General features: G+C 35.0%; 1 protein-coding gene across 1 annotated transcript; it reads left to right on the forward strand.

The window, feature by feature from the left end:
- The first annotated feature begins 7529 nt into the window (after positions 1–7529).
- Positions 7530–17884, forward strand: LOC111368612 (enolase-phosphatase E1-like). Its single transcript, XM_022989961.1, has 14 exons — positions 7530–7864; positions 8510–8713; positions 8793–8974; positions 10958–11084; positions 11158–11355; positions 11910–11963; positions 13288–14178; positions 14280–14390; positions 15558–15631; positions 15858–15909; positions 16006–16092; positions 16170–16213; positions 17071–17142; positions 17237–17884. Exons 1-14 carry the CDS (start codon positions 7763–7765, stop codon positions 17625–17627), a joined length of 2589 nt encoding a protein of 862 aa, XP_022845729.1. The 5' UTR covers positions 7530–7762; the 3' UTR covers positions 17628–17884.
- The last annotated feature ends 8760 nt before the right edge of the window (positions 17885–26644 follow it).

Consider the following 26644-nt stretch of genomic DNA (forward strand, 5'->3'; position numbering starts at 1 on the left):
TATCCGAAGCTCCCATGTGAAGCCCAGAGGAAGCCATGTGGATGAGCCGACTAGGTCAAGATAAGGATAAGGAAAAAGTTATGTGGCCGAAGTATTATCTCCATTCGAAGTTCTTTGTCGAAGCGCTCTTCCATCTTGCTGAACCTTTGCTCGTTTGAAGTCGTCTCTTCCTTTAAAGCGGATCTGTGAAGTATCTATATGAATTATTGATGTAACATTGTATTAATAAGTGTCAGAAATGTCAGCCTAGAATGTTGGGCGGTTGATCCCTTATCAATGTATTTAATGTATGACATAGTGATGTGAGACTTCGATTAATAAAATGAAACCATGTGGTTCTGATCCAATGGTCGCCAAGTCGGCTAGAATACTATAAATAGCCGTACTTGTAACATTTCAAAGGGAGGAAAAAACATACGCAAACTTCATATAAACATTATCACAAGTCCTCTACTTTACATGCTTGAGTTTGGTAATTCCTTATATTTTTTGGTGGAGTTTTCTGCAATTGATCATTTTATTTGTGATCATTCTTGATCACGTTGTCGGTGCCAAAAGATTTCCATCTGTGTCATAGAGCATCTCTCACGTTCATTACCGTCGTAAGTCTCCAACCGTATTTCCTATCAAAATGTGCCAAAATTTGCTTGCATGGACACGAGTGGGTCCGACATCTGTTGTCCACATGGCCCTTGCAAAAAGGGTTCAACATGTACATTTCCTTTTCTTTTGTTTTCTAACTATAAATATGCAATTTCTGTGCGGATTGAATTTTTGTTTTTCTTTGCGAGAATGTCTACATGTTCGTTTGGTCAGTTCATGAGTAGATATAGCCAGGCATTTGTGCTCAATTTCTTTTCTTCATCATCATGACAGATTCTTTGACTTGGCACGTGGAGAATGATTTCCATTATTACAGGTTTTGCCTGGTTAATTGTTCCATATAACCTTGACAATGATGCTGCATCTCTAGACTCTCAGAAGCTGGATTCTGGTGATTTACATTTACATTCTATTCTGGTGAAGTATATATATAAATATGCATTTCTTTTTTTCTCTCTTACTTTCCAAAATTATGGAGATACCATAAACACATTGGCCCATAATTTCCAAGATCTAACGGCTTCCCATAGAATGGTGTTGAAGATATTGATTTTGAAAGATATTTATTGAGTACATTGATTGTAGTCAATGCTCTATCACTCATCTCACTTGCATAGATTTTCTTCCCCCCTATTAAAATTTCTATTTATTAGAATTATTAATATAATATTTATTAAAACATTCGAATATATCTAAACCAATCAAATATCACCAATATGCAAGAGCAATGGACACTCCTATGGACTCGTAACATGACGTGTGATGATGATGGATGTTAGTTAGATGTTGGTAAAACTACCAAGCTAACTTTAACCTTCTATGAATATGATTAGTTTTTTTAAAAAAAAAAAAAAGTTGACAGAATTTTCAATATAATATGAACTAAACTAATCTGAAGGGCAACAAAATTTCACAACCATATACATATGATGTAAACTGGGGAACACGTGTCCTTCTAAACACATACTAATCAAAATAAAGTGTGGACAAATCTTTATTTAATGTTTATTCACAAGAAAAAGCCCTTAAATGTACAAAATTTACAAAAGATGCAACGAGCTCATTAGACTAATACATCTTTAATTTCATCAAATAATCTATAATTAGAGTTATAGTATGTAAATAATTCTTTAGAGACTAGATGCACTTTGAGTGTGCAAACCACAAGATGTAGAAGAATCGGAATTTGTTAATGAAAATAATGATTGTTTACTTTAAGAAGATGTTTGGTAGGAACTAGGAACGACAGTTTCAATATTACCATATTTTGATGCATAATTGTTATGGATTTGATTTAACATTTCATCCTAATATAGAGTTTGAACTGTAATATTTAGGAGTTAGGTATGAAATTATATGACACGGTATGAAGTAACTCTCACAACACAAGAAGAACACAAGAAATTTGGTAGGGAGAGAAAAATTCACTATAATGGAGAAAGAATACAATAATAATATTGTTTTTATAATATTGTCTAACTTGTTACAAAGCCAAGAATCATGTGGATTATATATAGGACTCAAAAAAATATGTTTTGGATGGAAAGAGAATAAAAAATACAAATTTTCGCTTGATATATACATCGCTCGAGCGACAGCTTCGAGCTAGGCACTCGGTACACGATGCTCGAGTGGTAAGCATGCGATAGGGACAGCACTCGAACCTTTCATTTCGAGTCTAACTTGATTCCAAATAACTTGTATGGCACCTAGGTACACAATCTCTGTCCGGAAACGTGCCAAAGCATATTTTGACCTCCTTAATCCTTTTTTTTCAGCCAAAAACATCAATACCAATCGAATTTGGACGTTGACACAAATTTCAATGCAATAAACTTAACTTAAAAAATTCTTTACCTGGAAACAAATTCTAATGGGAGGAAAAAACTAATGTCTCTTCAACAAAAAACTCTTCAACCGAAAATCCTCCTTCTCTTCCACAAAATATAACTAGGACAAACCTAATAACTGAAAATCAACTGAATTCAAGCACTGCTCAATAAAATTATCTCGGGTGCGAATGTTGCTTAAATTATCACCATGAGCAACAAATTCACAAATTACCAAACAACGAAGAAAGATACCCTATAATAGTATCACCACAACAAACTGTTTCTGTAGAAGGTTCTTTGCCATACCCAATACTTCAACCATGCTTAAAGCATATGCTACTAATATCCAACTTCTTCATATCTTTGTGGAGGTCTAATATCTCTAGCAATTGAATATGATGGCAAAGGTGGTGGCGATGACAAAACGACATTATCCATAACTTTTGAACTCGACTAAAATGTATTCTTCAATGTAAACCCCAAATCAAACTCCAATGACACTGTACCAAATCGAGTATCCACCTTTATTAACATTTTAGGATCCCACTTTCACTATTGTACTTGTACCATTTTGAATCAAAAGAATACTTTTGACTCAAAGAAATAATATTTTATCTTTAATTTTGGAACATACCTCTCTTCATCAAGTGTCCTAACTGTCCCATCAAACACCTTATTATGAACCTTCCAATGCCAGCTGTCTTACATGGTTCATTGTTACCCATTATCACAATACATTTGAAATTGTTTCGTATGTTGAAAACAAATCCTAATTGGGGCACTATGAAAAGTGCAAGTTATATCAATAATTCAATTGTTGTCATGTTTGAAGTCGCCATCAGAAATAATATAAAGTTCTCCATTACTATAGCAATTTTCTACAATTTCGGTTTCACCTGAAATTTTTGGTTGTTATCCCTTCTGATATGCAAAAGCAATTTTTATTTATTTTGCAACTTATAGCAATCTTTCTTTATGTGTCTCTTCCTTTTGCAATAGTTACAAATTTTATTATTGAAGTTAGATTTCGAACTGTCCCTCTCATGTTAGATTTCGAACTGCTCCTCTCATGACCACTATGAACAACATGGCCTTCATGTTGAATGTTAGATTCAACAAGATGCTTCATCTTCTCATTTGAAAACAAAACATTATATACTTTTTGTGTGGTCATAATCACTCTTTTTAAAATTTAAAGATAATATGCAAGTATCATAAATTTAATTAAACTGTTCGGGGACGACTGCGGTGCATAAAGAAACATTGTCAATAAGCACATATAGTCAAATTTATTTCATTAACAAAATCAAAAAGTTGATTCGTGTAAATCTAATTCTTTTTTAACTCACCATGAAAGAATGAAGTTTTAACATCGAGTAGTTCCATTTCCCAATTAAAATAAGAAATCAAATTAAACATAACTCTAATGACAGTATCTTTTATAGCTGGAGAAAAAAATATGTTGTAATCGATCCCTTCTTTTTTAGTGAAGCCTTTTGCTATTGGTCTTGCTTTGAATCTTACATTCCTTATCAAGACGTGAAAATTGTAAAACGTGTAGATAATGATCTTAACGATTCCATTGTCATTTTCAATATACTACGATAACAACATTATTCTTGTTAAGGCTCAATACATTTTCAAAAGCTTACTTGACCTATGTACAAACCTAGAATTAAAAATGTTGTAAAGAGAGGTGAGTTCGAAAAGTGATTTAGACAAACGATCTTGATTCATTCAATGATAGTTATTTTCTATAATGAAAATACTTAAAGTGCACAATATCAACTTTTTTACATCATATCAAATTAAAGTACGATGTTAAAATATTATTTATACCAAATAATGTTATCTTGCGAAGTAAAAAATATAAAACGTAATGGTAATAATCAAAATGAGTTTTTTTTTTAAGTACTGCTATAACGATACTAAAGTTGTTACTGCTCAAAATGCTAGCAAAGACTTATTTGATCAATGCATGTACCAATAAACGTAGTGAAGAGACTCAATAAGTTCGAAAAATGAGTTCACAAACCTATAATGGTGAAAGATGCAAACAATCTTGATTCATTTATTGATAGATATTTTCGTATTGTTTAACCACTTAATGTAGATAATATCAATTTTTTCACCGTAACAAATTAATGCATAATCATTAAAAATGTTATTTATTGAAAATGATATTGCCTCGAGACATGAAAGGTGCAAAACGTGCACGTAATGATGGTCGTGGATGACATGTAGCTTTCATTTATTAATGATGGTTTTATGTCCCTAACGAGAGTTTATTCTCATTATCGACACTCAACATAATTTTCCTATTTTCATTGCACATTAAATGCATTCTTGAAATGAAAAAAATAAAATAAAATGTTAAACAATTTCAAAAGGTGCATTCCACCAAGAAGGGTAATTGGCACAAAACGTCCTTACCTTTCAAGTCTATTGTGGAAAACGTCCCTACCTTTCATTTTTTGGCATTTTTGCCCTCATTTCAACCTTTCTTTGCGCTGAACGTCCTTCCGTCCATATTCCGTTAGTTTTTCCGTTAATTAAAGGGTAATTGGCACAAAACGTCCCTACCTTTCAAGTCTATTGTGGAAAACGTCCCTACCTTTCATTTTTTGGCATTTTTGCCCTCATTTCAATCTTTCTTTGCGCTGGACGTCCTTCCGTCCATATTCCGTCAGTTTTTTCGTTAATTAAATACAAAAATACCTTTTCTTTCCATAAACAAGGATAAAATTGTCCTCACCCACTTCACCCCTTTTTCCCGCCATCAACTTAGTCCATAAGTAACAGTAGCAGCGACATGAATCTGAAAATACTTTAAATGATTAAGTTAAATAAAGAAAAAATATCGTGAACACATTATATTTCACAATTCCACAACTACTGTTGCTGTCATCTTGTGTCACTGGAAAATTTTAGAAAGACATATTAAATGGGTAGTCAATTTATAATGAGCCAAAATGGTGAATGTCTCTTTTTGGTTCAATGGAGAAGATGAATGGCTCATTTTAAATTGACTCATTATAAATTGACTACCCATTTAATATGTCTTTCTAAATTTTTCCAGTGACACAAGATGACAGCAACAGTAGTTGTGGAATTGTGAAATATAATGTGTTCACGATATTTTTTCTTTATTTAACTTAATCATTTAAAGTATTTTCAGATTCATGTTGCTGCTACTGTTACTTATGGACTAAGTTGATGGCGGGAAAAAGGGGTAAAGTGGGTGAGGACAATTTTACCCTTATTTATGGAAAGAAAAAGGTATTTTTGTATTTAATTAACGGAAAAATTGATGGAATATGGACGGAAGGACGTCCAGCGCAAAGAAAGGTTGAAATGAGGGCAAAAATGTCAAAAAAATGAAAGGTAGGGACGTTTTGTGCTAATTACCCGAATGTTTAACGGAGAAACTAACGGAATATGGACGGAAGGACGTCCAGCGCAAAGAAAGGTTGAAATGAGGGCAAAAATGCCAAAAAATGAAAGGTAGGGACGTTTTCCACAATAGACTTGAAAGGTAGGGACGTTTTGTGCCAATTACCCCACCAAGAACAATATTCATTCAAGGCCCTACATTCTTTACGATACCATTTCGAAATTAGGGGGCTGTTTGGGCCCTATTTTTTCACCAAAAAAATTGATTTTTTGACCGTTATTTTACTATTCCAACCGTCATATTTGACTTCTTCTCTCACAGGTAGACCCCACTTTTCTCCTAACGATCAAAAAATCAATTCTCAAAATCATTCCCAAACAGGCTCTAGATTCCATTACCTTAATATTATAGCTGTTGGTAGGATTCAAATCAAATCTTCATTTTTTAACATTTTTTCTCTGCAATGTTGTCTTCAGAAAAAAATATATACTAGTTTTGTATTGACAAAATCTCAATGTGGTCCATAGACAAATATTAATCTATTTATTTTTTAGTTAATAACCTCTATACAAAACTAGAGTTTCAGATTTGATTCGATGGTGGCAAGGTAGGGTGAGTGGATCGTGCCATGGTGGGCATGGAGATGTGCGTGGAGGTGGTGATGGTAGCGATGGGGGTTGGGTGAGGAAGAAGGAACATTTTTTTTTTAATTTTTCTATTTTTTTTACCCTTTTCTGTTCTTTATTTTATTTTAAGTCCCCGTTTGGTTTTGATTTTTCACCTTAAAAAAATTAATTTTTTGATCGTTACTTCCTTAAGTCAATCGTCATTTTTTACTTCTTTACTTACAGATAGGACTTACGTTTTTGTATAACTGTCAAAAAATCAAATTTCATAATCATTATCGAACATGCTCTAATTAAGATAATATGCAAATACCTTTTTGCCCTTCTTTAAATTGGTCAAATGAAGGTCTATTATTAAATTTTGATCAATTAATAGATTTTTGGATGAAATCGCTCAAGGGATGTAGAACTCCATTTGGAACTTCGAATGTAGAAATGGAAGTTTTGGAACCCTATAACACTTTTCTGAAAGATTTGATACCCATGATGCAATTTATCCATTTTATAATGTAGAGGAGTCAAGGGACTCGTCTCCATTATTGATCTTCTCAGTATATTTAAAAAAAAAAAAAAACCACATTAATATAAGGTGAAATAATAAGTGAAAAATAAAATTATTCGAGCAAGTAAACTCATTGATTTATCTTGCATGCCTATTTAAAATGACAAGTTATAGTCGAATTCGAACATGTAGAGCATATTTTTGGGTGAAATAACAAAGAGTATTGCTATTTATTTCTCTTAGACATTTTTACCCGTTTACGTAGCAGTGGTGGAGCGTTGAAAATATAGATGCAGATTATTTTTACTCATTTTAAATTATTAGAAAGCAACTTGTTATTGCTTTTATTGTGTTCTTGTTTAGTAAAGATCTTTTGAGAATAAATTTTATAAAAAGTGATTTTTTGAATAATTTATAATTATAAAGTAGAAAAAATTATTAATACACGTTTAATTTTATTTTATTAAAATAATGTATGGTGAAAAAGAAATTTTATAAAATGAGGGCAACCTGGGCTAAATTGGGACCAACGTACAATGTTGCAATCTCCCTTATATATTGCAGCCAAAATAAAATAAGAAAAAATAAACCAACGAAAGAGAGCGAGTAGCTTTACTTGCTGCTATTCTAGGGTTTCAATTCCTTCCAGAATAGCACGAACAATTGAAAATCTCTCTCCATCTAATTATGTATTTTCGTCTTTGATATCTATTGTTTCCTTGGTGCCAAGATTTTTAAATTGAAATTAAATTTCTCTCCTTTTCCGTGAGGAGATCTGATAACGCTTTTTTCCCTAACAAAAACGATGTCGCGTTCCAATAAAAAGATGGAAGAAGAACTGGCGGCTGCTGGGAACAGGCTTCTTCAGCCTCTGGATTCTCTCGATGAACTCCTGCCTTTGCTTGACGTGAGCCCTAACAAATATCTTTTCGATTCGTGGATCCGCACAAGTGCTTGATTCCTATTAAAGAAATTAGTTTCTTGGATTAATTATTACTCTTACAATGTTGTTATGCTTAATTTCTTGTTCTCATTTAATAATTCCAACATAAATCTTACTTTTACAGGAATTCATTCTTACCAATTGCTTCTTTATTGTCAAGCATTTAGTCTGCTCTCCCAGTCACCATTTGTTTGTTGTTGTAGTACAGTTAATATTTTTGTCAGAAGAGTTCGAGGAATCTGCTTCTGATATGAAACCCAATCAATGCTTCCAACTGAATCATTTGTCGAAAAAGTGAAGTGCCTATAATATCACGGCTTGGTTGAGAAATAGGAGTGAAAATGAACTTGATCTATTAAGTTTGTTTGTCTGTAATTCTGGGACCTTGCAAACTTTGGGATGTGTAAAAACTTGTGACTTGCATTTATCATCAATTTTCTGAATAAGTCTGTTGTCCTGTTTTACGTGTGTGCATGTGTTTTATTTTGCAAATTGTTATATCTGTCCGTAATTTTTTCAAAGTGGAAGAAAATGTGGTCAAATTGTTATCTTCTAGTCTATTTTCTGGTTGACATCTTCCCATAATCCTCTCTCTTTTTCTGCTTCAAGCAAACTGAGGTTAATCTCTCGAAAGTGGAGCAGTCACCTTCCAGATCCATGCAAACTGCTCTTTCTCCACTCATGAAGGCATTGGTTGCGGATGAGCTTTTGAAGCATTCAGATATTGATGTGAAAGTTGCTGTAGCATCTTGTATAAATGAAATAACCAGAATTACTGCACCAGAAGCTCCATATGATGATGAGAAAATGAAGGTGCCAGCATTTTCATTTGCATTCTCTTTTTAGCCTCTTGATGGCTGCCTACATAACAATTCATTTGGCTATAATACAGGATATCTTTCAATTGATTGTATCATCCTTTGAGCATTTATACGACAAATCCAGCAGATCATATGCTAAGAGGGCCATGATACTGGAAACTGTTTCCAAAGTGAGGTCGTGTGTCATCATGCTGGATTTAGAATGTGATCAAATGATAACTGAGATGTTCCAGCATTTCTTGAAAGCCATAAGGTAAGAATTTTTATGAGATTCTGCCTAGTAGTTACAAACCCAACGCAGTTTTTGTTGCCACTATAATGTCCTTATTTTTCTATGTTTGCTATTATATTATCAAAGCTTACACTGATTTGGAGTCTATATTTTTCTCTTTCATTTTATGAGCGTTATCTGGCTCCAAGTTTTTTAATACCATGCTATCTCCCAATTAAAGAACATTACAAGTTTTGCTATTTCCTATCAAAAGTTGATCTAGATGGAGATATTATTATTTTTATTTTATTTTTTTATTTACTTGAATTTTTTTTTTTTTTTTTGGAGAAACTGCATTCTTTAGTCTTAGGCATCTGGGTCATATCTTGACATTTATTTTCCCATCTTTGATCATTTATTGCCAAAAATTTTTGAGGCACGAGCGACGTTTGGTCTAGCGCTCAGATGTTATGAAATCCTATGACAAATGGAATGATGCAGAACTTAGCTATGTTACTTTGTAGCAAAACTTACTCCCCTTATTGGCTGGCTGTATGTGCTTTAATTATGACAACGCTTTTGCTAAATATTCACTTAGAATTTGTTAATACACTTGGATTATTCTTGTTTTCTAGGGGGGGGGGGGGGGGGGGGGGACGTCTTGTCCTGCACAGGCATCTAACTTGTAAGTAAGAGAGATAACATAATCACTATTTATTATGCTAACTTTATGTTAAAAAATTGGACGTGGGAAAGCTTATAATGTATGCCTTCTCGTTTTTTGCATTACCAGAGGAAGAGAAAATTGATACATTTGATAGGAAATCTCGTATAAACAAAATTTGACGATTTCTCATTTTTTATTCATGAAAGTAGAGGATGATTGCGATCCAAAATATGCGCTGAACGCCTATTTTCTAAGTAAGGACAATGAAGAATACATTCTGAAGAAATAAGGAAAATCTATGGCAATACGAGAAACAGAATCCATGTGATTAGTAGTTTTAGCTCTATCTCTGTGAGTGCCATGTAGTAGAGATTTTGAAATTTGTTATGTAGATACTAGGAACTAGGAAGTACAAACACTTTTCTGGTGCTGTTGAGTCAGTTTTCGACACGTATTGGACACCGACATACCTTGCCAAGTGTCGAAAATGCATTGCGGTGTGTCAAAATTTACTGTCTGATTTTATACTGCCAGATGTGTTGCCGGATATGCCGTGAGCTTTTGAAATCAATTGGAAAAAAAATGGATAACTACCTGTTTTTCAGCTCGCGGCAGATATGGGCTGCTAATCCATTGCCGGCACATGAGGGATGGCAAGAGGGGTTCTAAACCCTAGAAGAGGAAAACACTCTTTCCTTTTTTAACTTGCCGGTCAAGTCCTTTTTTTTTTTAAAAAGCGGTTTTACATATTAAATGCATTTGACCCATGAATAAAGCAATTTACCCTTTTAGCCGATGAATAAAACAATGGACCAATAAACCCATCAGCCTTTCAAAACTTCACCTTTTTAAGCAATAAATTACCATTTAATCCCTATCTTCCCAACAACAATTGTTCAGTCTAGCTGATTGATCTGAAAACGCCCTCATCTCATTTTTTTATTCAATTAGATCAAAGAAAATGATGAAAATTTTACCATGCATCAGTTCTTGTGGCCATCTCATGGTGAATAATTTAAACTTTATGCCGTTTAAACTTTAAATCACAGTTTAAAAATGTGAATTGTACGTATTTAGGTGGAGCTGTATATGGTTTACTGCCTTGAGCTTTTTAGCTTTCCCCCCAATTTAAATTGGCCTGGATTTACTATTGTTTGTTTGACTATAATATTGGTTTTAAACTTGCATTAAGGTTTTCTGATTTTTATGGAAGTGTTCTTATGCAACTAACTAACAAACTTCTTATTTGAAAGCATATATTAATTTTATTTTGTGATTCTCAGTCACTCATCGTATGTTGAAAGAGATGGGGGTGTTCTCTAACAACTGCTGACATATTGTTTTTATGAAACTTTCAGAGATTATCATCCAGAAAATATTTTCTCTTCAATGGAGTCCATTATGACACTCATATTAGAAGAAAGTGAAGATATCTCTCCAGAACTGCTTACCGTCCTTTTGGCCAGCGTGAAAAGGAACAGCAAGGTCAAGTTTCCAGATGTTTACTACTTTTTGTCTTTTCTATTTTGCAAATTTCTGATGAACATTATGCTTCCAGGAGCTTCTGCCAGTTGCAATGAAATTGGGGGAGAGAGTATTTGATAAGTGTGCGGTCAAGCTTAAACCTTACCTCACACGAACTGTAAAGTCTTTGGGGATTTCTTTGGATGACTATAGTGAGGTCGTCGCTTCTATCTGCAAAGAAACAGACGGTCCTGTTGGTCATAAAAGAGACAGTACCCACAGCGACCAGTTGGTATGTTCCTTATACTTGCAATCAATTGTTACTTCTTTTGTGGATATTCTTCGTATATTTTGTTGTCCTTTGACAAATCAGGAATTACTTGCCTCACTATGCTTCTGATTACGAGCAATTTTAAGCTCCTGTATTTATTGTTAGCATGAGTACATATGCTTGTTTTAAATTTCCCACTCCAGTTTCAATCTGTTTTTCTTCTTTACAATATTGCAGGCCTTGTGCTTTCTATTCCTTCCTTTTCTGAGTTCCTTTTACAAATTCTCTAGATTGCTTTATTTATTTTTAATTGTAATAGAAGTCATTACAGTATATTTCTGCACCGTAATGCTACAACAATTGTGGTGCATTTGCTTCTGCGCTGAAAAGAATGAAATTTGTGTGGCGGTTGAATTTGATTTGTTCGGCATATGCTTTAGATTCTTACTACCTAAATTAATGTTGTTTTGCAATAAATCTCATTGATTCTTTTAATTTATAATTGGCATCATCTTTTGCCATTTGAATTCAAACTTCTAGTATTTTGTCCTGATTTTTTAAGTTGATGATACAAGGTTATTGAGAGGACTTCTGCTAGTGACTCTTCAGATCGAGTTTTGGCAACCCAGGCAAGTTACCGAATTATTTTATTCCTTTTCAAATTGCTATAATTCTGATCCCTTTTATTGTAGCTATGATGCCCATCTGCCAAATTTGTGAATTACGTTTTTTTTTTCCGCGATTTCCTTGTTTTTAGCCTTATTTTTCGTTGTTGTGATCGGTAGTGTGTCATATTTCCTTCATCTTAGTAATAATCACTTTATCACTTGAATTATAATCCGAACTTCTAGTAATTTTCCCTGACTTAATAAGTTGGTGATACAAGGTTACTGATAGGAAGTCTGTTAGTTACTCTCCAGATCGGGCTGTGGCAAATCAGCCAAGTTACTGAATTATTTTATTCCTTTTCAAATTGCTAAAACTTCTGCTCACTTTTGTTGGGCTACAACGTCCATCTGCCAAATTTGTGAAAAAAAAAAAAAAAAACTGTGAATTACATTGTTTTGGTGATTTCCTTGTTGTTAGCCTTCTTTTTCGCCGTTGTATTATGTGCGTATGTCATACTCCATTTCAGTAGTAATTACTTTTCAGGAGTTTAAATTTTATGCGAAGTATATACGAATGACTTTTAAACTTCACCTTCCACATTACTTTTGTCTTATGTTATTAAATTTTATCCTCAATCCTGAAGATCCATGGTGAAATTATTATGATGAATGTTGGTTGTAAAGGACCCTAAGCTACTTCAATCTCTTTTCTGTGCCCATGCTTTATCCCTGCCATCTTATCTTGAAAAAATTAATGCGATAATTTTTGAGAAACCATAAGCGTGGGACAAAAAGAAAAAGAAAAATGGCCCTATTTAAGCGACAGTTCAACTCTTTTCCCACGATAGTCCCTCCCTGGTTTACTATTGCCCATATTATTGTTGATCCCTCTCCTAATGAAATCTGACTCTGTAAGCCATGCGCAGTCGAATTCTGCTTTGTCCATACATATGCTATATATCACTACCCACCATTACCAGCCCCTTGCTGCATTTTCTCTCTGAAAATGTCTTACCACCTGAACCATTGCAGCCAAGCACTCATCTTAGACCCAAGAGACATCAGTAATTTAATCCACAGCCTCAAAAGATCCCAACAACTATGTCACTGTAACAAAATGAACTAAGCTCGTATTTGAAGGGGGACTAATGTTCCAATCCTCTGCTTGTATGGTTCTCCTATTATTATACTCTCGTCTTTTGCTCCCCCGAAATGCCGTTAAATTCTATACTAGACGAGACAGTAGGGATAATATATACCTAAAAGTTTGGTAAATTGCTTAGATATGCGAACTGAGTATTATTGATGGATAGATTTGAAAAATGTGTTGGCTTTGTCTGAACAGGTGGCTAAAGATTTTACAGAAGAGACAAGTTTTGAAGAAAAAAATCCCAATGCAAAAAGTTCACCCAAGGCAATTGTGAGTAATGGTGCTGATGAGACTGGAAATGGAGGAATTGTGACTGATGCAGATTTCAAGAAGGAAGAAGCCCTTGATGATAAATTGACATCCAAGACTGAGTCTGATGATTTGGCCGCTCAAAAACCAATTAGTTCAGAGCCTAAGCCTGAGAAAGCTTCTAATGAAATAGGAAGGGAACCTAACTCTTCAAATAATGAGATAGAGACTTCTAATATTGTTGATGGTGAAAAAGAAATGGAGCAAGTGCCGGATCAGCGAGACAGTGAGGGCAAAATTATTCATGTTTCCCCTGCTGAAGAGGCATCAGTTGAGACAGAAAAATATTTGGACAAAGTAAAAGAGATCCAGAATAATCTTTCTCCAACAAATCCATCTGACAGAGAGGCTCAAAATGTTGTGTCTCCATCCCCAACTGGAAGTCTCCTTGACAAGAGTCGTCCTATGAATGGTCGGAAAAAAAGGAAAGAAAGGTTGATTAAAGAAAAGAGAGTTTCTGACGATGCTGCTTCTGAGAAGGCATTTGATGGGGCAAGTGACTCAGAAGCGAAGAAGAGGAGGCGCTTAGGAAGAAAAGAACCTGCTGATATTTCTAATGAGAACGAAGTATTGGCTGAGGAAGATGCAAGCAAAGATGGTGGCGGCCCGAGTCAATCAGAGGAAAAATTGCCAAATGAGACAGATAAACCAGTGGGTTCCAATAAAAGAAAGAAGGATGGTTCCTCATCAAAGAGGGAAAATGGCATTAAGCGTGGGCGTGTAAAAGCTTTAGTAGAGAAAGATATATTGAAATCTTCTGCAAAGGATGACACCAGAGTAAATCAGATTTTCTCTCAAATATTTTCTTAGTTCTCTGTTTCTTCTCCTGATTCCTGTGGTAGTTCATCTAACTGTTTTCTTTTTCGTCTTTTCCAAAGCCTGCGGTTGCTTCACTGAGGTCTCCTAGAAAATCAAATAAAGATGAAGGCAACCAGGAAGAAACTCCGAGGATGAGTGGCAAGAGGAAGGGTACTCCAAGCACTGACAAAGTAAGTACTTGCAATTTATTTGATACAACTCAAATTTTATCAAATGCCAGGCATCCCCTTACATTTCTGTTTGATTGATGATTGGTTTCATTTGCAGTTATTTATTTCTAGTATTTAGCACTTAGTACCACACCTTTCATACCACGCATAGATTAAAATACTTCAAATTGTACAGTTATCTATTACATCTTTTCCCATATGCTTTTTATTTCCACAAAGGTAACAGTCATTTGTGTAGCTTTGATTTTGAATTTTTGCATGTGAAAATCTTTTGTATGAGGATTGGGTATTTTTAATATCAAGATAACTTTGGGTTGTACTTCCCACTACTAGTGCCATAGCCCCCGTTTGAGTCCCATTAAATTCATAATACATTTCTCTCTCTCCTTTTTAATCACACATTCTCCAATAAAATAATATTACACAAACCAAAAAGTTTTTTTTTTTTTTTTTTCAACCACACATTCTCAAAAAACACTATTTGAAAAATTACAATATCAAATAATGAGGGTCAAACTGGGGCGTAATAAAGGTATTAATGTTCCAACAACTACATATAGTAGAAATAAAAACAATCGACATGAAGTTCGTAAAAATTTTCTGACATTGTTTCGATTTTTCTGATAAATATATATATATTTTTTTCAAATTTTATATTTCCAAATTATGGAATAAGACTTCCCAAGTTTATGATGTGTCACTTCCTATGAGTGTCAGATACAAAAAAGTATAGGCCATCCCACATGGCATGTAGGACACTGGGCTAGTCCTATAGGTGTTGGACACTGGCGCCGATACTCCACCACAATGTCTGTGCTTGGCGAATATGTCATTGATAGTTGTATTTGAACTTTCCTTGGAAGTACATGAAATCATATTCCGCTAATTCGCTCCCATGTTCTCTTTGTGCTTTGCTCTCTTTATTCATGTGTTTGGGGGCTTTTATTTTTGTTGAGAATGGTCACGTGGTTGTGGTCTGGCAGGGGCTCAACATTGCCAGGCGTTTTAATTTGATTGTTTCAAATGGACGATTTATTCTTGACTCTCTTAGAGAAACACGCCATCTGAGGACTTAGAAAGCAAATTGTCATGCATTTTGCATGTCATGACCCGATATTTTGATTCCTTTCATTATATTCTCTAAATTAATTTGTTGCTTTGTGTCAGGCATCTGGGACTATCGAGTATGGTGAGAATTTGGTTGGTTCAAAAGTTAAAGTTTGGTGGCCAAAAGATCGCACGTAAGTGCTTTTATTACATTTTATGTTGTATAAAGTAATTAATAATGGGAGGTTCTCTCAATTTATCAGAACATGCACGTGTTAATCTGTCTTAAAAATGCCTTTTTCCAGCTTTTCACCCGTCTCCTAGGCTTTCTTTAGGTTATTTTGTCTACAATTTGCCTAATAGTAGAGGAAGATGAATGTTCTCCTCTTGTGATTGGTAATGATGCTTTATTAATTTCAGGTTTTATGAAGGTGTTGTTGGTTCTTTTGATTCTGTCAAAAAGAAGCACAAGGTCAGTTGTAATATTAAGGTTCTGCATTTTAACAGCTTTTATATGTTTTACATGTGAAATTTGTTCTTATTAAATTGTTGCTTTCATTTTATGCAGATATTGTACAAGGATGGAGATGAAGAGATATTAAATCTTAAAAATGAAAAGTGGGAATTTGTTGAAGGTGGCTCGGTGTTGGATGCGGTGAGTACCTTTTTTATTTTATTACAGTACCTCGTGCTTCTCCATTATCTATATCTTTCCCATCAATGTCTTGGCAGGGGCAACCAGTTGAATGTGCAAGTACGGATACTCCATCTGAAATGTAAGTGTTGTGTCCCTTCAGCCACTTTCTTTAATGATATTTTATTCTCAAGAACTTCATAATGTGGCTTAATGGTAATTTAAATTTTATACATTTGAAAATAAGTCTTGACTTGGTCTAAGCCCTTGTTTGAGCCCCATTTTGGGGAAAAATGTGGTTTTGAATAGGAATTTTTTTTTTGGAGAATGTGTGGTTAAAAAATAAGATAAAGTTTTCGATTTACATGTAAAATTATTTTATTGGAGAATGTGTGGTTGAAAATGAGTGATCAAACAAGGGCTAAAAGTAATATCATCATATAAATACCTAGTTTGTTTGATTATGGACATGACCGATTGCTTAAATATTTAGACAGAGTTGAGTTGATTGTAATTCAATTTCTTTTAAATTTGTAAAGTTACAATAGTTAGTTGAGATTACCTGTGTACTCTTAGGAGCTGAGTGGCCTCAAATAGCTCTCCTCCCTCATCCCTTTCCTGTACTCTGTCCCCGTGCATAAATGAACTATTAACTAGTTACTTTAAGCACATACGAAGAATTTGTTTTGAACACACACAGAGGTCAATCCATGCTAAGTCAAATTTATGTCTGTAACACATCACTAATTACTTGAATATCACTTCAAACATGATTATTACAATTATATGATGTTAGTTTGTGAATAGAACTTCTGAATCCAATAAGCCCCAGCATATATATGTAGCATGATTATAGTGGAAAGCAGAAGTTAAGGTGTTTTGGTTTCCCCATTTATAAATTATCTTCCTGGAGAAAAATGAGAAGTGAAATGACAGTTCAGTTGGAAGGTTGCAATTACTTTGATTTCAGTGATTGATATTCTGCTTTTCTTCTATCAGGAAAACAAAGAAAGCTAAAACAAATCCTGAGGCATCAAGTAATGATGGAAAGACGAAGACTTCAAGTAAAAGGTTTTTTTCTAGTCAATTTTTCATTGTTTGTGCTCTCTGTTGAAGTGCAATGGTGTTAATCAAAATGGTCGGCTAATGTATCTGCATCCTCCAGTAAACTGAAAAACACTGCAACAAGATCTGGTAAATCTAAGCAGGATGCCAAAGCTGACCCTAAGTCCGATGATGACACCTCAATTTCTGGTGGTAAATCTCATGAGGATCCCCGGAAAGCATCAGGCAAATCTAATGACGTTGATGTGGTGAAGACTTCTGGTGATTCTAAGCAGGACACACACAAGACTCCCAAGACTAAAGAGAAAAGCCCTCGAAGTTCCCATACAGTTGGTGCTACTGGTAAGCGCAAGACAAAATTGCAAACTGATCATGTAAAGGAGAAAACAAACGATTCTGGGAAAAGGTCAGAGATCAAGAAGGGAAAATTGCAAGATACATCTGCACCCTTAGAAAGTGGGAAGAAGCGTCGAAGAGGAGCATCAACTTGATGACCATCATTGTCTACTGTATAATCTAGACCATCTTTGTAGTTTTCTAAGGGGTGGATGTTAAATTAGGTGTGCATTTCACAATTTGCAACTAAAGTATTTTATTTTTGTTCTCTCAGTTTATGAAGCAGGCTTCAGTTGGTATTGTAGTTATGTTTGGTAGATAGAGTTTATGCTGATAAATACTCACATTTCGTTTGTAGGATGTAAAGTGTTGATGGGAAAATTACATTTAGGTTTCCCAAATATTGTTTAAATTGCATGAATGAGCGTCAATCTACTCCAAATAAACAACCCATCGATATTTTAAGTTCTAAAGTCAAAGATAAGCATCAATATTCGATTAGACGATCAGTTATTCCCCTCGTACAAGGGGTTTTTTGCCAGGCAGTGCATAGGTTGTGTTAGCAGCACTCGATAGGCAGCTTTTCCCTTTTCCTTTTAGCCAATTGCCAATAAAAAATTGACAAGTGTCTCCTGGCCAAATCCTCTTGTAGCTCTCATATTCGATTTATGTTTTACATAATAAATTTGGGGAAGTACTACATGTATATAATTGTTTATATAATGGTGTCAATAATTACTCATGGTATTGGATCCAACATTTAATTCAAATTTCACACTTGTACATCAACAATCGGATGATTATCACATCACATTATGGATACTATTATATGCAATAATTATGTACAAGTAGAATTTTTCGTCAAACGATTAGTGCTATTTCTTAAATTTGTTATGACATCTTTAAGAAACTCTTTATTTATATATAGAAAGTATTTTTAAACTTAGCGAGTAAATATTTTTATAGGTTTCAATAGTGCTATTTATTGTCTCTTCAATTTTTTTTAAATAAGTATTTATTGATTTCCCTTCATATTTTATTTTACAATTTTTTATATACCAATAATCAGTCAATTTGAATATTATTTTAATAATTTAAGAAGTAGAATATTCAATGTTGAGATATGTAGTTTATTATGTAATTTTTATAAACTAAGAATAGAGTAAGTTTGACTATTCAAATTTGAAGAATAAACCCATAATCTATTTTCTTGATACTTAGTTTTGAATCTCTTTAAAATATGTATTTAGAGAATTTCTTACAGATGGATTTTTTTTTTTTTTTTTAAGTCCTATTCTCTTCTAATTAATCCTATTTGGATTAATTTCTCAATAATCAAAGCAAACTTATTTTTTCAATGGTTCAAATTTCACAAGTAATTTACCGATTCAAGTACTAGTAGATTCTTCATTTAGCCCCTAGTTGACCTATTTTCTAAATCTTATATTTTCAAACTTATTTTCTTTCTGATTCATTTGTAACTAGATATTCTTATAAAAAGATAATTTTGTACTCAAACCCATAATTTTTCTCTACTTTTAATTATATATTATTCGAAAAAGAAATCATTTTTCTCAAAATTATCCTCAAAAAATCTCTAACAATCATGGATATATTGTCCGAATTAATCATTATTCAAGCATAATCCTTGAATTGGTGGAATCTAGATTGTAGTGGACAATAAATAAAAGGTCCACTGCCAATTCATCATTATTAAAACTTTATCCTTGAATTGGTGGAATCCAAATATTAGATTCAGCTTAATTTATTTTTCCCCTACTTATGTCAACCGATTGCCCTATCCGAAAGCACACTATAGAGTGATGGTAGCACTTCAACCGAATTTAGATGTCTATTGTGTTCCAATTCTTACTTTGAATCTTATTTTTATTGGTCAGTTGTGTGATTCTCGATGCTTAATTTAGTTTTCTTCTACTACTTATTATGTGTAGGATCATCGATCTCAGAAGCTGATTGTGATATGCTATAAAAAATGAGGGTTATATGTTATGGCCTGTGTAAGACCATCACATATTGCACCATCTATTGATGATATCATCTTTCTCTTTGAATTCCTCTTCTTCTAGTTTTTATTTGCGGCGTTCTCAAATTGGACATGTTTTTGCTAGTCGTTTAAAATTTAGTTTCTAAAGGTCAATTGGGAGATTTGCATACTCATGATATTTTTGATTGTAGTGGTTGTAAGTTAGGTAAATTTTCTTCTTTACATTTTCCTAGAAGTATTTTTCATTTTGTTGCACCATTTGATTTTGCTCATTCTAATGTGTATGGACCTGCTCATATTGCAACAAAATGATGGTCTAGATATTATATGTCTTTTATTGATGACTATAGTCGTTATTATTAGCTCTTTTAGAACATATTAAAGTAGGTTGGAGTTTTGACTTGCTTTCTATTTATCGTTCTTTTAGAACATTACTGAAACTCAAACAAGCACTTCGTACTATTTTGAGAAAATTTCCACTATTGTTGCTTTTCTTTGTTTTACATCCAATTATCGTGACTTCACCTTATTTTTTAATTGTACTTTAACTGGTCGCATTCTACTTTTACTGTATGTAGAAAATATGATTATTATTGTTGATGGGATTGCTAATTTGAAATCAGAATTAGCTTGTCATTTTGAAATGAAGGTCCTAAGTACTTTATCTTAATTTTTGGGGGATCGAAATTGTTTCTTCTCCTAAGGGTTATCTTCTCTCTTAATCTAAGTATACTATGGATATTATTGAGTATGCTATTCTTATTAATACAAAAACTGCGGATATTCATCTTGAGTCCAATGCACGTTATTCACCCTCTGATGGTGTACCCTTGATTAATCTCACTTTGCATCGCACCATTGTTGGATGTCTAGTTTATCTCATTATCACATGTCCTGATATTGTTTATGCTATTCATATTGTTAGTCATTATGTTTTAGCTCCTACAGTTCACTAACAACTGTTGTTCGTATTTTGCGCTATGTTTTTGGTACTTACTTTTAGAGTCTTTTCTTTTCTTTGAACTCCTCTTTATTGCTTCACGCCTACTCTGATGCTGATTGGGCCAGTAACACCATCAATCATAAGTCCACTACTGATTTTTGCATATTTTTTTTAGTAATTCCCTTATTTCTTAGAAGAGTAAGAAATAAATTGTTTTTTTTTTCGTTCTTCTACTGAGGTAGAGTATCGTGCTATAGCTTTTACCACTGCTGAGATTGTATGTTTTGTTGGTTACTTGCAGACATAGGGTGTTCTTTTCATCCTTTCCAACTCCTATGTATTGTGATAATAAAGCGCTATTCAGATCTCTCATAACTACATGTTCCATGAGCGCACGAAACATATTAAAATTGACTATCATCTAATTCACCATCATTTGCAGACTGTCACTATTACCCTACCTTTTGTTTCTCTATCATTGCGGCTTGTTGACTTCTCCACAAAGTCTAATCCAGTTCATCGTTTTCGATGTTGCTTGAAAAAACTCTCGCTACTTGTTGTAGCATCATGAGTTGAGGGGAGATGCTAGCATAATTAGTATCATAATAATATTACATAATATTATTATTATCAGCTATATTATTTAGTTTCCTTAATTTGTAGGGTTTTCTTGTAATATATTAACTTATGTTGTTCCATTATTTACCCTAATTTTGGTACCTTATAAAAATTCTTTTGTTCTTCTCCTTCGCTTTGCTTCTCTTCTCTCTATGTTTGATTTATGAGCATTATGTTGATTTATGTTATTACCATATTTATTATAAATTGTGGTGTTAATATATTTAGCCTAAGGTATAATGACTATATAGTCGAGAAATTTACTAAATACTCCATATATTTAGGATATATTTACAATTGGAATACTTGCAAATTTATATTTTGCATACAATGTTTCATGGTTCTAAAACGCGTGAAAATGTACAATCTAGGTGTTTCGCGCGGGTAGTCGCTAACAATTAAAAAGGGATCAGACGATTGTGTAAGGAACAAATCTCTTGAGACAAAGTCCCAAAAAAGAGGTGTTTTATTGGCGATGATTTTACAATTGAAATTAAACAGAATGCCTCCAAGGGGCGCAAGCACACGAGTACTGAAAAGAAATGTTTAAGTCTAAACTAAGAAATTGAAATTACATATTCTCTATTTGAGAGTGTTTGATTCGGGGTTCCTTTTTGCTCTATGTCTTCTCTTCCTTTTATATTTCCTTGATGATTTCTTCGTGATCAACCGCTTAGAAACTGCTTGATTGCTTTATAACTACCCACTTTCTTTATGGTGTCTAACGTGTTGTGGAACTGCTGCCACTACTCTTTATCGTTCAACCGTCTTCAACTGAACTCCTTGAATTGTGGATCGTGATAAGGTTACTCGATAACTACTTCAATAACTGCACTTTTGGATAACCATGACATCTTATGTTTGCTAAGATCCTGGGCGATTCGAAGGTTTGGGCGAGAACAGGGTCATAGCTCTGGGCGACTGTAAGGCACTTCATTCGCTCAGATCTTGGGCGTCTTGTAAGCTTGGGCGATGATGTTACCGTGTTCGTGGGCTTCCACTGCATTCATTAGTAACCCTATTTGGGCCTTTATCTTGAATTTCCCAGTTAGGCTTCATTCTTTGGGCTATTTGATTTGGGCTGCACTTTTAGTGTGTCAACAATTACCTCCCCAATATGGCAGAATTAATACCAATTATTAATCTTTGCTATATTTACTTTGTGTTTCCCAGCAACATTTGAAATTCCCAAAAATTTCAATCATTATTTCCTTCTATAGCCTGAAAAAGTGCGACGTTACAAATCCTTATAAACCCCAAAGACACGCCATTTCGTTGTACCACTAACTCACGTATCATTATTTCGCGCTTTTTCTCGTCATACCACTGTTCATCTTCTTGCATCTCTGCTACGTTTCTCGAGCAAACCTTAACAAAACTGTATTTTGTTCCCAATGGTTGTTCCACAAACCCAATATGACGACTCTTTTAGCTTCGATGATTTCCAGAAAATCCTCACTCAGCCATATGTAAATCCGAACTTTCTTGCACCAGCCAATGCCGAACTTAATGAGTTCTATATGGATCCTTCATTCACCAACACCGAAGCAGTCGAACAAGTAGCGGTGGGCCAGTTGTTTCCTTGTACTCAAGGCCTTCCATTCTTGAATTCTTTGCTGCTGAGGCCTATTTGCGAAAAAGGTATTTGCACTTGGCCTAAATCTGATGTTGTTTTTCGTAGATGGCATGCTCGCCTTGTGGGCCATGGTCCTACCAAGGCAATTTTTGATCGTGTTAGGATTTCTGATTTATTAGAAATCTCTCTTTAACCCCCAATTTTTGACCCAAAACTTTTTCCTATTGCTTTAAGTTTTTGGTCTTCTGAATATAATACTTTTGTTTTCCCTCTTGGTCCCATGTCAATCACTTTAAGGGATGTTGGGGCCTTGATAAATCTTCTACCTTTGGGCGACACCATTTTCCCTGGTATTTTGATTTCTGGCGTTGTCCTAAAATTTGACAAAAAACTCACCGAGTCCTATTCAAGCTTGCAAAGTTGTCATAATCACTCAAGAGCTGAGCCTTCCCACGCTGAGTGTGTGGCCTTTCTTCAAATATGGCTTTGTAAATATATTCTGTGTGTGCCTAGTTTAAAACCTTCTATGAGCTATTTACCCATAGTGCATGGATTGGCGCGTGGTAGGCCTTTGAATTTGTGTTCCTTCTTTTTGGCTGCCCTCTATAGAGGTATGGTTTCTCTTCAATTTCAATTGAAGAATGGTGCATCTCCAACTGGCAGTGGTCCTCTTTGATTCACTCAATTGTGGTTGAGAGCCTATTTTTCATTACTTAGTGCTCTATCTATGTCCCTTCGTTCTGCTAGCTGCTATGGGCTAGCCATTGACCCATTGAGCCCTGTAAATATGTCCAGAAGGGACATTTTTTCATTATTTTATACTTTAAATTCAATTTCTTCTTTCTTTCCCTTTCCTACTCATTTAACTCCAGATTATGTGCAACCTCCATCCACCCTGGACAGTGTCAGGGCCTCTCTGCTCGTTTGGGTTCAGTTTTTGACTGGGAGGGAGTTGTTCCATGATATTTTAACTGGAACCAATGCCAAAGTTGGGGTTGAAATATATGCTCCCCAATTTTTTGCTCGCCAACTTGGTTTTGGCCAAACTTGGCCTGTTTCCCCTTATTATTCAAAAAATTTGATAGATCGCTTCCACACCATTAATAAGGTAGAGGCACAAGCTATAGATGCTCGTAATATTCTTTTGACGAGTAATTTTTCATTAGCCCCATCAATCCTAGCCATGTCCTTCACCCGCTTTTTGAACAACTCTGGCCATCAGTGAAGCGCAGATTGTTTGCAATTGATACTAATCGTGCTTTTCATTCACTGGACCAGCCAAACATTCCTTCCACTTCTCCTATTTGGGTCACCCCTGTGTCCATTAGGAATCCTTCCTCCCCTGCTCGTGTTAAACAATCTGTTCATCCCTCTACTTCTCTACCTGCCAAACCTACTGCAGCTAAGAGCGCCCCAAGCTGCAAACGGCCAGCTTCAGCATCTCCCATTTTAGAGGATGATGATGATGATGATAATGATACTCCTCTCATCGTCATGAGAAAGGTAATTGAATTGAATTTTGTTTACTCACAAGCATACCTTTCTATGTGCTAATGGTTTTCTTGAATTTTTCAGAAAAGTTCAGCCTTTCCTTTGAAGGTTTTGGTGTTGGCAGCTCCTGCTCCATCATCCTCTACTGGAGCTGTTTCGTCCAAACCAACTAATGAAGGGACTATACTTAAAGAGAAACCTTCAGTCCCGGAACCTTCATCACAATCAATGGACGAGCCACCTTCTTCCCAGGGCGCCGACCCCCCAAACGTCGAACCAGAAGGTAATACATTTTTTATGTTTTACCTTTGCTTGTGCTATTGGTTTCTGATTTGTTGCTTCTTTAATCATGTAGAGGCTCCTATGGGCCTATCCGTTGTGGCAGAGTCTTCTAGCCTAGACAATGGGAAGTCTTCCCTGATGGTGGGGCCACAGGTAGTGGAGCCAACTGGTGATATGCTACCCCCCAAGATTGCTGATGAGGTATCATTTTGCTTCACTTTTATTTTCACTTTGTTTATTGTAGTGAAAACCTTCAATGTTGACATTTTTCTTTGCAGGATACTGATGAGATTGTGCGTTCCATCCAGGACTTGTTCACTTCCTGGGGGCAAGTCAAGACGTCTTGCCCTGCTTCAACCGATCGTCCTTCTGCTTCTTCAGAGGAAGACATAAAGTTCTTCAAGCAGTCGATATTTGAGTATGTATCTTTTATGGATATGGACATCGGTCAGGCTAGTGCTGCAAACATAATGATAAACTTGAGCATTTGAGTGCGAAGTTGGCGCAAGCACTGACACTTCCGTCGCTCAACATTTCTGCTGATTTTAAAGCGACGTTGAAAGTTGTCCACTCTGACATCCTCTCTTTGCTGGCCAAAAATGTTGAACTGAAGGCCAAGAGAACTCAATATCTTCGCGCTGCCTCTAAAAGAGAGTCTTTGTTTCGGGAGTCAACAAAGCTAAGGACGAATTGAAAGAAATTTCTTCCAAAGTTATGATTGAAAACTCTTTGATGACCAGTTTGGCTACATAGATGAAGGAGCTTCAAGCAAGGATGGATGACTGTAAGGCAAGAATGACTGCTAAAAAGCGTAATGCTTCCCAAGAAATTGAACAAACTAAGTCTTTGGTCGACCAGTACAAGAAGCTGGAGGTTGATGATGATTATGTAGTTGAATTGAATGTCACTTCTTCTCAACAGAGCGAGGATTGGGGGAGACTTAGGGAAAGAATTCGTTCGGGCTGGGGCGAATTGTAATTAAAACATCTAATGCCTTAACTTTTATTTTTGTAACTTTGTATTAACTTTCCTCTTGTAACCTCGTACTGATAGCCATTGCCAATTTTGGATGTAACAACAGCCATTGTCATTAATGAACAACTAACTTGTCTTCTTGTGTATTTATTGACGTTTGTCTTTAATCGTCAACCCTCCAAACATTTAATTGCTTTATGATAAGATTCATGTACATTCTTTTTTGGTATTTCTATCTCTTTTTCCAAGACTTTGGGCCCTTTGACTCCAATTACTAGGCATGAATGTGGCTGTTCACTCTCTGTCTCTTCATCTTCACGCCCTTATAAATGCACGTATATTTCGCACTTTTCATTTTCATTTCCATTCTTTTCTTCAAAAACTAATTTGCTACCATCGTTTGGTATTTCAACGATCGATCTAGAATTTTCGTCTTCCATAGAAATGGATCATTTGATCCACCCATTTTGCCTCCTGTTTTGATGTCACCTTTGGTATGGGAGATATAGGAAATATTCTTTGGTCAGCAAAGTTCTTCCCATCGTCTCCATATTCTTTACAAGGAGTTCAATGATGGAAGGCAATTTTTGAGGATGCCTGTCAAGCCACCTTGCTTGCTGAGAGTACTTTTCAGTCTCATTGCCCGTTATTGCAGCGATGCATTTAGGTACGCGAGGTAAGGGTGCTTCTCTTCCCTTCTGCTTGCTGAGAGTGTTTCTCGGCCTCTCTGCTTGCCTTTGCAGCAGTGCGATCAGGATGGCAATCACGGCAAGTTCACCCTTTTACTCGGCGATCGACCGGGAGATTAGGTCGCTCTTAATTGCAGCTTATAGAGCATTTAGTATTTTGTATCTTGCAACTTTGTAATGGACGTTTGATAATAAAGTAATTTATTTGAACGTATTTCGCTCTGGCCTCCTTTTTTATCTACGATCGTTCAACGCGATTTGATTACGCTTTTATTTGTTCACTTTCCCATAAGGAAGGAACATATTTTTTTTAAATATTTGCCATTAATGAACCTCATGTGCTTGGTGCCATCTAAATCTTCCAAATGATAGGCTCCATTAGGCAACACATTATTTACTTTATATGGTCCTTCCCAATTGGACGACCACTTGCCATACTTTGGATCTTTGCTATCCAAAGGGAGTATTGTTTTCCAAACCAATTCGCCCGGGCTGAACGACTTGACTATAACTTTTTTATTATAAAACTTAGCCATCCTTCGCTTTTGAACTTGCAATCTATCTAGGACGTCCAATTTTAATTCGTCCAACTC

The sequence above is a fragment of the Olea europaea genome, chromosome 19 (assembly GCF_002742605.1).
Source record: "Olea europaea var. sylvestris chromosome 19, O_europaea_v1, whole genome shotgun sequence".
Taxonomy (NCBI): Eukaryota; Viridiplantae; Streptophyta; class Magnoliopsida; order Lamiales; family Oleaceae; genus Olea; species Olea europaea.